General features: G+C 36.5%; 1 protein-coding gene across 1 annotated transcript; it reads left to right on the top strand.

The window, feature by feature from the left end:
* Positions 1–1,624: 1,624 nt before the first annotated feature.
* On the top strand, positions 1,625–4,286 carry LOC145162864 (uncharacterized). The gene is made up of 7 exons (XM_079081863.1): positions 1,625–1,753; positions 2,337–2,861; positions 2,964–3,045; positions 3,150–3,216; positions 3,293–3,454; positions 3,541–3,601; positions 3,875–4,286. The coding sequence occupies exons 2-7, from the start codon at positions 2,426–2,428 to the stop codon at positions 4,027–4,029; spliced, it is 963 nt and encodes a 320-aa protein (XP_078937989.1). The 5' UTR covers positions 1,625–1,753; positions 2,337–2,425; the 3' UTR covers positions 4,030–4,286.
* Positions 4,287–14,749: the final 10,463 nt, after the last annotated feature.

Raw genomic sequence — 14,749 nt, forward strand, 5'->3', positions numbered from 1 at the left:
AAAGTACAAATGAAATACTATGCACTTTTACTAATACAATCAAAATTCTAATTATTATCAAAATACCAAACATCCACTCATTTACTCGTGATCTATAATCAGACAGTGTAAATTTGTTCTCACGTTTTATGTTAGGTCATCTATTATATCTACCACTAACCACTATAGTGGTGGGTGATACATCATAACCACATATTTACCACTAAACAATGAGATACCTACCACTACCATACCATTCCACCTCATTTTTTTAAATGAAATTTAATTCAAAAATATATAAAAATGCAAATACAATAAAAACATATTTTTTTAAACTTGTTTTTTATTCACTTAAAAAACGTTACATAATTTAAAAAAAGCAACTAAAATAAAATAGAAAAAAACATAAAAATGCAAGCACAAACAACTTAAACTAGTTTCCAAACCCCATTTTTTTAATCATTCAATTTTGGGGAATCCTTAAATTTTAGCCAAACTTTGAGGTGTGTAAACGGTCTGTGGTTAATGTCTTCATATTGATGCAGCCATAGTAAGCGGATCGATATCGTATTCATGTACGTTGTTTATAACAAAGTTATAAACTCCGTTGAACTCTTGACATTTTACCCTCATATTGCGAATTTTCGAACATATTGCATCAAGATTATGACTTCGACAACCCATTAAATCATGGAAAACGTTTCCAACTTTTACCCAAAACTCACTAGATGTTCGACTATCTAGGTCTTCCGAAACCGATACCCATGCTAGTGCTAAGTTTTCTTCTTCCTTTTGGGAGCCATTGTTTTTGAAAGATCAAGCAACACAAGTGTGTGATTGTGAATAAAAGGAAAGAAGAATTGTGTAAAATATAAGGAATTGTGTTGTGGAATTTATAAGAAAGTTTGTAGGTAAAAATTTAAAAAAAAAATATTGAGTAAATGCCCAAACTAGCTGTTAGACATGGACAGATTTCAATTGTGCGTTTTAATCCGTTGTGCCGACCACGATGGGCCACGAGCACGACGAACCACGAAGGTCCGGTCTAGTGTGCACGAGCCATGGTCGTGGCCACCTAAACCACGGAACCCTTCTTGGTATACAGACCGGAAGGCCTTATATGTAGAGGAAAGTTGGTCTTCATCTTTTTCTGCACAATTTCCACCGTACTCAGTTCAATCATTTTTTTTCTCGCACATCAAGAGACACAAATGCAAGTTCACATTTTCATCAAACTAATCAAGGTGAAGAATAACAGTTTGATTCTTATTAGCTAGTGTAATATGTGTCTTTCGATCACTGATTTCATCTACCTAACGTTCATAAGCCCGATCTCTTAACTTCTTCAAGAAGCCTATATATCTCATTCCATTTGATTTCATGTCTCTTGACTCTCTTTTCCACCAAACTCTTATATCATGATTCAAATTTTTCAATGTAGTTAAAATAACTAATAAAAAATTATAAAACAATGGATAGAAAAATCACCACAAAGGTTTAAAAGATGTAAAAAATAACTCGTTTTTGAACCAAAACATACAAAAATCATGTAAAAAAAAATAATAATAATACCATTTATTTTATTCTTTATATATTTCTTTTTCAAAATGAATTGGTTTGTATATAAACCCAGCGTGAGCGACTTTGCGTGCTGTTTTAGGCTTGTACTTGTAGTAGTATCACTAAGTCACGAACGAGACTTTTTATAAACATATGTTCGTAAGACTACTAAGGTTGACGAAGACGAAGAGTTTTTGCATCTACACATCGAGAGGTATGAATTCTCTTCCTTCAATCTCTGTATTTTCATCGAAATCGCTGATAATTATCGTTTTGTTTCATGTTTTCGTTTATGCGATGTTCATTTGTGATGTTCTGTTTCGCTTTTTCGTATTCGTTTCCGTCTTTCCGATGATTTTCGCTCCTATCGATGTATGAGCTAGTTAGGTATACATTTAGGTACACAAATCGCTGTAAATTCCACTCCATGTGCATGCGGAAGCTAAGATTTTTTATTGATGTTAAGATTGATTCGTTTCAACTCCGACACTATGTTTTTAGCTTGATTTCGTCATCGATTTTGCTTATCTTCCGTCGATTTTTATGGAGCGTAAAGTTCTATGTTGATGTTAAGTTAAAATTTTATTAAAAAATGTCTCTGATTCTTAGCTGAAATCACTATTTTTGACAATCAACATAAACGGAATCGTTATCGCATTGGAAGGAGAAATGCAGAAGGTGATGAATTTCTGTTATCGATGATATTGTGGTTGATTATCGTTGAAATGTGAAATTAGGGTTCTTAGTTATCATTTGTGCGCATCTTAGTATTGATTTTGTTGTTTAATATTGTTCAGTCTTTTCAATCAATGGAAATCGATGAAGCCTACAATAAGCTGAGAAATCACAAAAAGGGGAATTAAATTCAAAATTGAAGATACAAACAATGGTGCTAAAAGCAGAAAGTTACTCAGATATTCTCAAGGGTAAAATGGTCACAAAAGGAGAAGAGTACACAGAACTCAGTCAACCCACCAATGTTGCTAACACTGCAAGTCATGAAGCATCAAGAAAGAGAAAAAGGAGAAAAGCAAAGGGTAAATGTGTCATTTTGAATCTCAATGATAATACTTCATCAATTCAAGATCTTCCTACACAAATGGATACAATTATCACTAAATCTCATTCTGAAAAACTCATCATTGGTAGCATACAAATCCTCATTGATTATTCCTATCTTAATGGAATCCAAATCATGAAAACTCATGTTGCCACGTCAGCAAAAAAGCTTCTTATTCTTGATGTAAATGGATTATTAGCAGATATCGTTTCTCCCCCTCCAAAAGATCTGAAATCAGATAAAAATATTTCAAGAAGAGCAAGTAAGATTTTCATTTTCTCCAACTTTTTAATTTTACCAATTAAGATAAAAAAAAGAAAATCTTTTTATGGTTATTTAATTTATTATCCTTTTTATAATGCAGTATTCAAGAGACCTTTTTTGGATGACTTTTTAAGATTTTGCTTCCAAAGATTTGATGTTGCAATTTGGTCATCAAGAACAAGGTATTAAATTATTAATAAATAATAAGTAATAAATAATAAATTAATATCATTAAATTTTTGGATTTTATTCCTCTTTGATTTATTACTCATGGAATTACAAACAGGAAAGTTCTAGACCCTGTGGTTGATTATTTGTTAGGAGATTTAAAGAAGAAGTTGTTGTTTCTTTGGGTAAGTGTTCTTTAGTTATATTTTTTATCAAGGGCAATATAGTCAATTCACTTTATTTATATTTTTATTCTTCCAGGATTTGTCACATTGCACAAATTCAAGTGCTAGGAGCCTTGAAAACATACATAAGTTCATAGTTTTTAAGGAAGTCAAAAAAATTTGGGAAAAAATTGAATTTTATGATGAATCAAATACATTATTGTTGGATGATTCTCCATATAAAGCGTTACTAAATCCCGTAAGTCAATCACCATTTTATTTAATTTAACATTTTTTTTTATAAAAAAATTATGATTTTTTTAATTACTTTTGTTTATGTTTTAGAAGCATACTGGAGTCTTTCCCTTGTCTTACACCTACAGGGATACAAATGACAACTCTTTAGGTGAGAAACAACAATATATATACTTTTAATTATTATAACATTATATTTTGAAAAATCTATCAAATATAACAATATAATAATATAACTAGGTAAAATTTTCAAATAAAAAAAAGTACAATACTTCAAATTTACCTAGTATATTATAAGGTAAAATTTTAAAGTATAATGATTTAATAAGAAAAAAAATTGGAAAGTACAAGAATATAAAGAATATAATTTGTTTGATTTTTGAAATAAAAAAAAAGTCAATGCTTTAAGTTGTACTTGTTGCAGGACCTAATGGAGATCTTAGGGTTTATTTGGAAGGTGTGGGGACCACTGAAAATGTAAAGACGTATGTAGAGCAACATCCATTTGGTCAAAATGCCATTGATAAAAGAAGCCCACGTTGGGCCTTTTACTCTAAGGTTCTTAAAGATGTATCTTAATAAAAAAAATGGATTCATAATTATTTTTTTGAAATGAAATGGATAATTTTGGATATAATTTTGTTGCAGTCAGTAATAATTATCACTGACTGTGACAAAGTTGTTGAAACTGGTTGATTTCGGTTATTTGGTTTGGGCTATTCGTTTTCGGGCGTTTAGTTGTCAAACTGAACTGGTTAAATATACTCAAAGTGAATTTCTCGAATCAATTAATTGGTTTTGGTTTTATTAAACCAAATTTTGGTTTTTCTTTTTGTTATTTGCATTATGTATTTAGTATTTATGTTTAGTTCAAATGTTTGTAAAATTTAAATATTAAATTTAACTATATAGTTTTTTATTTTATTTTAAATTTTATACTTAATATGTTCATATTTTTTGTACATTATGTTGTTTAAAGAGTTCATCACTACCACCACCAAAGATCGTCAAATCTGCATCTCAAAGAAACAGAAGTAGGTTAAGCGAAAATGGAGTTGTTTTCCAAAATTGAAAGTAAATTAAAATATAATACTAAATTAAATTAAATTGTAACAAAAATTATTTTCATTATGATCAAGGATTCAAGGTTGTAGAACTCGGTATTCGGTATCTGTTCAGCCGATTGCCGAGTAGCAAGTACTCGGGAGAATGCTGGGAGTATCTGGATTCGGTAATTCATATAGAAATATTTTTAGAGAAATTATATATATCAAAATCATAAGTTAAAATCATAAGTTGATTGAAATATATAACAAAATTAGATACATGTGAAAGCATAAAAACTGAAAAACATACAATGATTTTACTTCGTGAATAATTACTGAAAATTTAAGATATATATGTAGTAATAATCATGTGTGTGTATGTGTGTTAGATAATAAATCATTAATTATATTATACATATTAATCACTGAGTTGGTCGAGTTTTACAATACTGTCTGCTTCAGTAAGGGGCCGATCGGGGAGTACTCGGATTCTATTACTCGCATCGGTAAGGGGCCGAGAACCTTCATTGGTTTCCAATTCCAATGTGTCATCTATCTCATTGGAGGATTGAGAACCTTCTTGGCTTGTAGGGAACCTCATAGGGCTGCTTGTGTGTAACCACCCAAAAATTCACATAAAAATTTTCATTTAATAATTAGAAACCTCATTCATATTTGTTTCTCCAAAGTTCCATTACATAAATATATTATTCAAAATTAGAGTTTCCAAAACAACTAATGCGGAAATATTGGAGAGTGCATGTTGCACCATCAAGCCAGACCCTTTCCCTTAAAATCAGAAGTACCTGAAACACCCAACAAAACTGTAAGCACACGCTTAGTGAATTCCCCAAAATACACAAACCACATAATCATATAATTTCATGCACATATACACATAAAAGTGCCATGGACTCCCTCCATGGTCTTCAACCGGGATGTCATAGGCTACCCCCATGGTCTTATACACAAGTGTCATGAGCTCCCTCTCATGGTCTTTCAAGGTGCCATGGGCTCCCCCCATGGTCTTCACGTAAATTAATACACACCAAATAATAGACCTTTGCATAATCATTTATAAAGGTTCACATCAAGTAATGAGCCGACATTGGTGCCTTCGACCCATGAGTATAGTGAGGAGACTCACCTCAAAGATTGTCAAATACTACGAATGTTGCGGCTGCTGCGAATCGGCTCCTAAAACTGAGCCAAACCCAAAGTTAAACTCAGTAAATAACTATGGCCATATTCAAACACTAGGCCCACAAATGGCCTAACTAACCAGGCCCACCAATGGTCCAAGCCCATTGGGCCCACTAAGGCCCAAAATACAATCCTAGGCCCAACAAGGAAAGCCCAACAAGACAAGCAAAAAAAAGAAGTCCAACACTACAAGGGAATCCTTCAGTCCAAACTAAGCCCAACGAACAGCACCCAAAACAAGCCCAAAGCTCAAGAGTCCAAAAGATGGCCTAAGGAAAAAGCCCATTTGATGGACCGAACGCTGGGCGTTCGCCACCAGCCAACATATCTTGAACCTTAGTCGGAACGCTGGGCGTTCCTCGACCCAACGTTGGGCGTTCGCACGTTGACTCCCAAAAATGATTATTAAGCACTTAATGCTTAAAGCCACACGACCAAAAATAGATCCAAGTCCTAATGAACATCTAGAACCATAAAGTCACTGACTTGGTGACTTTGCATGCCCCAAGAGATCCCAACTTCAAGATATAGCATTTAACTTCCATAAAAAAAGGTTAAATATCATGCATGGGGCTTATACAACTCTAAAGATGCAAACTTTATGAATCTAGAACCTCAGAAACACCAAGAGGAGCAACTCAAAGCTTCTGGAGTGATCACAAACTACTAGACCTCAACTATGGGACCAAAAAGGGACTAAAATCCATTAAGACTTAGATCTAAGCTTCTAATGAGCAAGGTTAGAGCTTTATACCTCAAATAGGATGGAAATGGAGCAGAGAACCAAGATCTATAAGCTCATACTTGAACCACCACCTTGCACCAAGCTTTTCTTCCTTGAATGAGATTCAAACACAGACGAAAACACACATAATGAGCTCACAACACTCTTGGAGGATCTAGGGTTTCGAGATTAGGGTTTTGGGAGCTATGGATGCTGGAAATGAGGCCAACACCTGGGACTTAAGGTGTTTAAATACATCTCAAACCCTCAAAATTAGAGTTTGAGCTCCACACATAAAAGCCATGTGTTCCCCAAGGGAATGCCCCACGTTCGAACTCCGCCTCCAAAAGTCCAAACTTGGCAGAAATGGTCCCTCCTCCCCCTCAAACTTGCAAAACAAGTCTAAAAAGCAATAACCTAATATATAAGGGACCAAAAATGAATAATACATGGATCGAGCGCTACGTTGTGTTCAAGTCATCTTCTTATGTTGCTTCTTCAGGTACATCTTCTTGATTGACGGCATGCTCTTCTTCAGTGGGGTAGGGGGTTTCAAAAATGTTTTCATCTTCACCTTGATTTTGCTTAGACTTTGCAGTGAAGGGAAAAACATTTTCAGCGAATTTCACTTCTATTGACATTATTATTTTGTCATTACTGGCATCGTAAATTTTGTAACCTTTTGTGCCATATGGATATCCAACGAAGACTCCAGGCCTCCCCCTTATTTCGAACTTGTCACCTTTTGTCTTTGTGCTCCGATAGTAAACTAGATAACCAAATATTCACATATGATCATAATTTGGCCTTTGCTTATGTAATAATTTGTACGGGGTTTTATCTTCAATTACCTTGGATGGTAATCTATTGATGATGCACGTGGCTGTCAGGATACACTCGCCCCAAAACCTCGTAGGGAGGTTTGCTTGAATTTTCAAGGCTCAAGTCATTTCGAGTATATGTCTGTGTTTTCGCCCGACGACTCTATTATGTTGTGGCGTATGAGGACATGTTGTTTCCAAGTTTATCCCTTGTTCAACATAGAAATTCATCATTTTGTTTGAGGTCAATTCCCCACCATTATCGCATCTAATTTTCTTAATATTCTTTTCAAATTGTGTTTTAACCATCTTTTGAAAATCAATCAGGCATAAAATTGCTTCATCTTTATGTTTAAGAAGAAAAACTCAAACCGCCCTACTTAATCGTCTACAATGGTTAAAAAATAATTTGCTCTTAAAAAAGAGGGACTTTGGTATTTCCCCCATATGTCACAATGCAATTGATCAAAACACGCATTTGTTTTAGTGACACTAGTCGGAAAGGGCTGTTTTGTAAGTTTAGACTTTGCACATGAATCACAAAGATGACCTTTATTTCTTAAAGAAATGTTCTTAAGAAAATTAAATTGACATAGTTTCTCTTTACTAGCATTCCCTAACCTCCTGTGCCACATATCCATTGTTGTCATCATTGCCCTTCTGCCTCCTCCAAACATCCCCATCCGGTATAGACCACCATCACACTTACCCGCTCCAATCAATCTCCTCGAACGTAAGCCCTGCATGATGAAAATTTTTATGGAAAAAGGTTACAACACAATGTAAATCATTTGTGAGTTTACTAACAGACAAAATATTGCAATTAAATTTGGTAACGTGTAGGACTCCTTGCACTTTGGTTCCGTTTGGCAAGGTGTGATTTCCCTTTCCCTTAACAGGTACGACCTTTCCATTAGGAATGGTGACAGGTAATTCATCAATCGAAACAACTTTCTCTTCTAAAATATCGCCTCTGTGGGTCATGTGACCGTTAGCCCTGAATCAACAATCCAATCATCATTATGGCTAAGTTTACCTGCCATGTTGGTTGTTGGTGGCACATCTTCATTGGCCTCTTTGTCATCAGAAGAGAAATGCTTTAGAAAATGTTGGTATTGTTCCTTTGTTAAGCCTGAAATTGGGCTAGATTCTGCCTCGACACAAGCTGCTCTAGGTTTCGCCTTTGATTTGTTCTTCCCTGGCTACTATTCAGGATAACCAACTCGTTTGAAACATCCATCACGAGTGTGGCCTTGTAACATCCCGACTCCCAAGTATGAATTTTAAGGATTTTTTCACATCACATAAGACCTACTCGACGAGTTGGAGGCCCCAAATCGTCGTGTAGAAACTAATAAAGCCGCATGGATTATGGAACCTACTCGACGAGTTGGAGGACCCCAACTCGACGAGTTGAGGCTATGCATGAAAACCCTAATTTTTAGGGTTTGCACCCTATTTAATGGACCTTAAGTCCCCTCACCAGCCTCCCTCACCCCATTATTGTGCAGAGAAACCCTAAAATCGTGCTAACCTTCCATTTTGAGAGTGTGCAAGCCTAAAAAGTGTTTGTTGGTGCATTTCTTGAAGAAGCTTGAAGAGACTAGTGCATAGCCGAAGGAGGAGGCTGTAGATCCGACATCTACACTGTAGTAGCAAACATTTGGAGGTAAAAAGTCTTTACCTTGACCTCTTGTTTCTTAGATCTTCTCCCATGGAAGTTTAGTGCATTTTTAACCCATTTTGGAACCATTTTCGGAGTTGAGCATGATTTGAAGTTATGAATTCAGATTTGGACACCTTTAGGCCTCCTTGGGCCTAAAGATTCAAGATCTATCAAGCTTTGGACATCCTCCATGCCCTAACCTCCTTATTAAGTTTCATATGAGTGTTTTAACCCCTTGGATGCCATGCATGGACGTAAAGTTAGCAACTTTACGAGGTATCTTAACCCTAGGGGACTAGATCTGTAGTTTGGGGCCTTGGATTCGACTGGAAAAGACTGAATATGAAAAGGCTGAAGGAACTCGACGATTTGCTTAGCCAAATTGACGAGTTGCGTCGGGTTTTCCCGCTTTCTGGATTTTGGATAAACTCGGCGAGTCGATGAGATAACTCGATGAGTTAGTTAGGGTTTTTACCGGTTTTCTGAGTTTTGAAGGAACTCGACGAGTTACTAGTTGCACTCGACGAGTTGGGTCAACATGGACTGTTGACCTTAACTGTTGACTTTGACTGGGTTGACCAAGTTTGACTTATGAGGTTATTTTGGTAATTTGGGTCTTGATGGAGTTAGTCCTATGGTGGCTGTAGGTATTTGAGTTTGGAGCCGTGATTCGAGAGCTTGATCTTTTCAGTTTAGTTCGACATTGTGATGTGAGTTCTTCTTACTATACTAACAGGGTCGAAGACACCAAGGCCGGCCCTTTTTGGATTGTATCCTGGTTATAGGATGATGCTATGTTAGTGATATGTTAGATCTGTATCCTGGTTATAGGATGATTCTATGTTTAGTGATATTTTAGATCGGTATCCTGGTATATAGGATGATGCTATGATTAGGGATCTGTAGATCTGTACGACTGTCTGTACATTCTAGCTAGTGTATGATATTTAAATATTGATTGTGTGATTGCGGGTGGGTTGAGGCGGTCCTGCTTTGTGCTCTAGGCCAACAGACCCAGGGTGGTCCGGATAGACTGAAGGCCCATTGGGGAGTACCAGTCAGGCCGAAGGCCCGAAGAATGGTCCAGACAGGCTAAAGGCCCGGTAGGGCGGACTAGACATGCTGAAGGTTCTGAGAGTGGGCCAGATAGACTGAAGGCTCGTCGAGGGCGGTCCAGTCATACTGAAGACTCTATATGCATGCTGTTTGTTATGTTATTGTTCTGGTTTATATGGCGTTGGTATTGTGGGGGAACTCACTAAGCTTCGGGCTTACAGTTTTGGAGTTTGTTTCAGGTACTTCAGATGATCGCAGGAAGGAGAAGACTTGATCGTGCACCTCCTCACATTTTATGATTATGATTTCTAGGATAATCTGATATGAAACTATTTTGAAAACATTTTGTAATAAGTAATGGTTTTTGGATGCTTGAAAAAGTTTTAAATTTGTATGGATTTTTATGGATGTGACAAGTTGGTATCAGAGCCTTGGTTTGAGTGAATTGGAGGAACACTCGTGTGAATCCAGTCTCAAACTAAGGAAAATATTTTCAAAATGATTTTCAAATGGTTTTCAAAATACTAAAGGAGGATGCAAAGTGTACGATAAGCCGGAGCCAGTAACTAGACCCCAAAATACCATACGGTTATTTGATATTGTGATATGTTAGAATAATATGGTAGTGATAGGCTAGGGATCTTCAGGAATTGGATTATAGAATTGTCTGATTATATGATGCCTGATAGCCTAGGGTTTTCCTTATATGAAATTGGCATCATTACTATAGTTGCTTAGTGTACGCATCACGGTTGTATATAACTAAGATCTTATAGCATGAGAATGTTTGGTTTGGCCTTATTTCCTGTTCTTGTCTGATGAAGGGCTTGGGGTAGGATCAGATATTCGAATGTCTATAGGGTCCAACGTTATGTATGGCTAGCATTGTCACACCCCCAGACCAGACGGCGGAAACGTCCGGAGGCGGGTGACTTCATTGTGCAGTATCATAACAATTGAATATAAATGAAACAAAGCAATCCAAACATCATACATTGAGATAACAAACTTACATTGTTTACATATTGGATTTGTTTTTCGAGTTACACAAAAGAGACATAAGTAGAAATTCCAAGCTACAGCTAAATAGTCCTGCATCCGCGTCCCTTGTTACCTGCTTACTAGATCCCTGAGAATACAAGTCGTTTTGAAAAGCGTCAACTAAAAAGTTGGTGAGTTCATAAGCATTTTTGTGTATAAAATCGTTTACACTTGTTTAGAATCGTTCTTATTGTACTTTCAAAAAATCCGATATTTTCTATGAAATCGTTTGAAGTCTTGCCTTGAAAATCATGTATATATGTGTGCATGTCATTACTTTTATTCATCCTTATAAGGAGTGATATTGAAAAGTAGTGTGATTTGTAAAAGCGAGCTGTGTACGAGAATAGTTCTTTTGAATAGTAATAGTCAACCGTTTCCAGAAAAATCCCTTATTTTCAAAAAGAGAATATGGTTAAAAATCTTGTTCCTCTTATCGAGTAAAATTGAGTGTGCGTTCTAGTTTATTGTTATCGAAATCGTAGAAAATCGTTTTCTCCAGAAAATCCTATATTTTCTGCTATAAAATATTCGTAAGTTCTAGTTCCAACTATGTATATGTGTGGGTTAGATTATCGTTTTCAAAATCATTTACAAACGTTTTCCATAGATTCCTACGCTTTTTAATTTGTAAAATAGCAGTATTACGACTCTATACTTGTTAGGAGAAAGAATCAACATGGCAATTGTGGACGTTCTACGCTATGAAAAAGGACAGTCAACGCAACAAATGCGGACCATCACTTATCACGTGTAGGACAGTCAACACAACGTGCCAAAATTTATTTATGAGGTTTTCCTTACATAAATTTCTAGTTAATATAACATATTCTAGTGAGTCGGTATAACCATACTAATCTGACGGAGTGCCTGTTTTGGCGTTTCTTAGGCGCCCTCGGTTTGGAAAAGACATTTGTCACCCTAGACTGGCCTGTCTAGCTGTAGCGAACATCGAAGGTGCGAGGTATCAACCCCGTATAGATCTATACACAAATTCCCGCTCTCCCTCCAGGAGACTCTGGCTATAACTCCTTACAGGACTTAGACGTACACTAATATTTTTATATTTAGGTACTTTTGAGATTTGTCTGACTAGAATATTAACAAACTTTTGAGCAATCGTTAGAGATCCATCATTTGTTAGATAAACAATGACATTCGTACTTATTGAATAGAAATATCGTTCTCGTTCCATATCGTTGATTGTGCTCGTTAACTAGGTGCTCGTGTTCGTTCTTTTTCATTTATTGAAAAATAAGTCATTTTAGTCAAGAGAAAAGTGCCAAGTTATAATTTGTATAAATTTATAACTGCCGGTTATGACACGCATTTTCTGTTTTATGACATATAGAACATTACTTATGTTGCTGAAGGTTTTACGATAACAGTTCATGACATGCAAATATTTCTGTCATAAAGGCTCTATTTGTGTATTTTCTTGACACAAACTTTTATATTGGATATTTATAAAATACTCCCTGATGGTTTGCAAAATAGTCACAAAGTTCCCACTTTCGAAAATCACTAGAAATAGTGTCAACTTATCAAGGTCCCTTTTTATAAGTTTTATCTCTAGACATGAAAGCATAGATAAAGGGGTTAAGTTGGACACACCCAACAGTTGGGAGGCTCTTTTGTACACAAAGTATCATCTGTTCTTTATGAATTTGTGAAATCTTACGTTCATGAGGATATTACTAAAATAATAATTTAATAATATTTCACACACACATACAAACATACGTATACATGCAATTATTCAAGTATTTAGGCGATATTTGACTTGTACTCTCCCCCAAAAACATTAAAATATTGAAAAAGGTGGGGTATGAAGCTCACTTTAGTTGACTTGCTGGGTGAGTTGAGGAGCTGAGGAGGAGTTTCCAAGTTCCAACACTTGAGAGTTGCTTTGAACTTAAAAACATCCTAAGAATAATTTTTGTGTAAACGTAATGAAATCTGAGATTAATCGTGAAGAATTATTATTCAAAGAGGATAAGAATACGCACCAAAGAAATATGGGAATTTCTTTTGAAGAGATGAACTTGAAGCTTGAAGGAGTTGAGAGCACTCTTAGAAGCTTGCTGGAGATGAAAATGAGAAGTGGGGAAAAGGAAGAAGAGCAGTTCACGTATTCTAAGTGGAAGGATAAGAGTGATATGACACTTGCTTGGAGGACTGGTGTACAAGACTAATATCCATGGGTATTTTTGTGTTTAACTGGGATTTGCTTGGGAAATGAGGAATTTGCATCACATCATAAAGTCAAACTCTTTGTCCTCATCTTGATTTAGGATAAGATCTTCCTAAATCCCAAACATTTATTTTATGTGAATATGTTTAAAATAATTGATTTTGGCATAAAATAGGGGTTTAAGGGGTTTAGGATAGGAAAAATACGAGTTTGGTGTGATTCTCGGCGTCAAAATGCCTTAAAATGATAAAATAGCCCGGAAATGATGAAAATCCGAGGATGATCTGCACCTCTGGCCACACAGAGCCTCGGGGGATGCAACTTCTATGCTCAAGTGGTAGTTGTTGTTATAAGAATACTTGTTTAGAAGCAAGTGGGTATCCCAAACCTTGTCAATGTCCATTACACATGCTTCTCTTCGGGATGTGGGTTCTTGTTTACCTTGACCTCAACAGGTGGAATTTCTAGAGTTTTGGTGGTCTGACACTTATGTGCGCTGAGCACATGGAAGGTGAAATGTCCAAAACTAGTTCCTTATGTTAATCGGAGACTATGAGTTATCGGGCCCTTTCTTGGGGAGGCCTTTTGAATGGTCTTCTAGGGATCGGGATCCTGGTGTCCTAGAAGTAGAGTTTTCTGGGCGTTAGGAGTTGGTACTATGGTCACCAAGGTTGAGTTTGCGAGTGGTGTAGTTAACCTTATGAGTCTTAGATTATCTTGGGAGTTTTCTTCCTATAGTTTTCCCGAGCTAATGGTAGGTCGGCCTCTGCCAGTCCTCGTTGTTGGTTAAACATGTCTCCGATTTGGGGTAGGGAGTATCGATTCTTAAGGATGGGCTTGTTTGGCTTATTCATAGTCGGTGGTGCCTATGGTAGTTTCGTCTTTCTTCCTTATGAGTTAGATAGGTGCTTCCTGTGGTTAGGGACTGGGTCTGATGTTTCCCTTATCTATTATGTCGATCTTGCGATCAGACACTATCTGTTCTTGTGACTATGCTAAGTGGTATCGAGTGTTTGGTTATTGGGGTGGTTCCAGGAGTCGGGGTGATTCTATTTCCGCTTAGCACTTGGTTGAGGTTTCCAAGAGGTTTTGGGAACCTTTGGTGGAAGGTTGGAAGCCTTTCGGATTCCCTTGATCCCTTTGCTTCTTGGTTTTTAATCTTTATTGGGGCTAGGGAAAAGTGTGTGGTATTTCTTACACCAGGACTTAGGTGTCTGGTTACTAGGGATATGTCGTTACCGGCTGAAAGAGTTTCGTCACCCGGTGGAGTAGGACGAAAGTCTATTTGCAATGCTCGGGGTTTGTAAGATGAGGATCAAGCCCGTTCGTGCCAATTGATGACATTGGACTTCCTTGTTGTTCCGTCGATTTGAGGAGTATTGGTTGCTAGGAATGATAGGGTGTTCTATGTTCATGTTCTTATCGTTGCTAGTTTCGTTTTGGTTGTTACCATTGGGTTTATCTTGTTTCTTCTTGTTAGGTGTTCTAGTGTTCATGTTTCTTATCGTTGCTAGTTTCGTTTTCGTTGTTATCATTGGGTCTATCTTG

Source organism: Lactuca virosa, chromosome 3 (assembly GCF_052849685.1).
Source record: "Lactuca virosa cultivar CGN04683 chromosome 3, Lactuca_virosa_CGN04683_v6, whole genome shotgun sequence".
NCBI classification, from domain to species: Eukaryota; Viridiplantae; Streptophyta; class Magnoliopsida; order Asterales; family Asteraceae; genus Lactuca; species Lactuca virosa.

Bases quoted from the DNA above. Each gene is read 5' to 3' on its own strand.
- LOC145162864 (XM_079081863.1), top strand. From the start codon at position 2,426: ATGGTGCTAAAAGCAGAAAGTTACTCAGATATTCTCAAGGGTAAAATG. The intron at 3,217-3,292 runs GTAAGTGTTCTT...TTATTCTTCCAG, and splicing joins AGAAGTTGTTGTTTCTTTGG to GATTTGTCACATTGCACAAA. The intron at 3,455-3,540 runs GTAAGTCAATCA...TTTATGTTTTAG, and splicing joins ATAAAGCGTTACTAAATCCC to AAGCATACTGGAGTCTTTCC.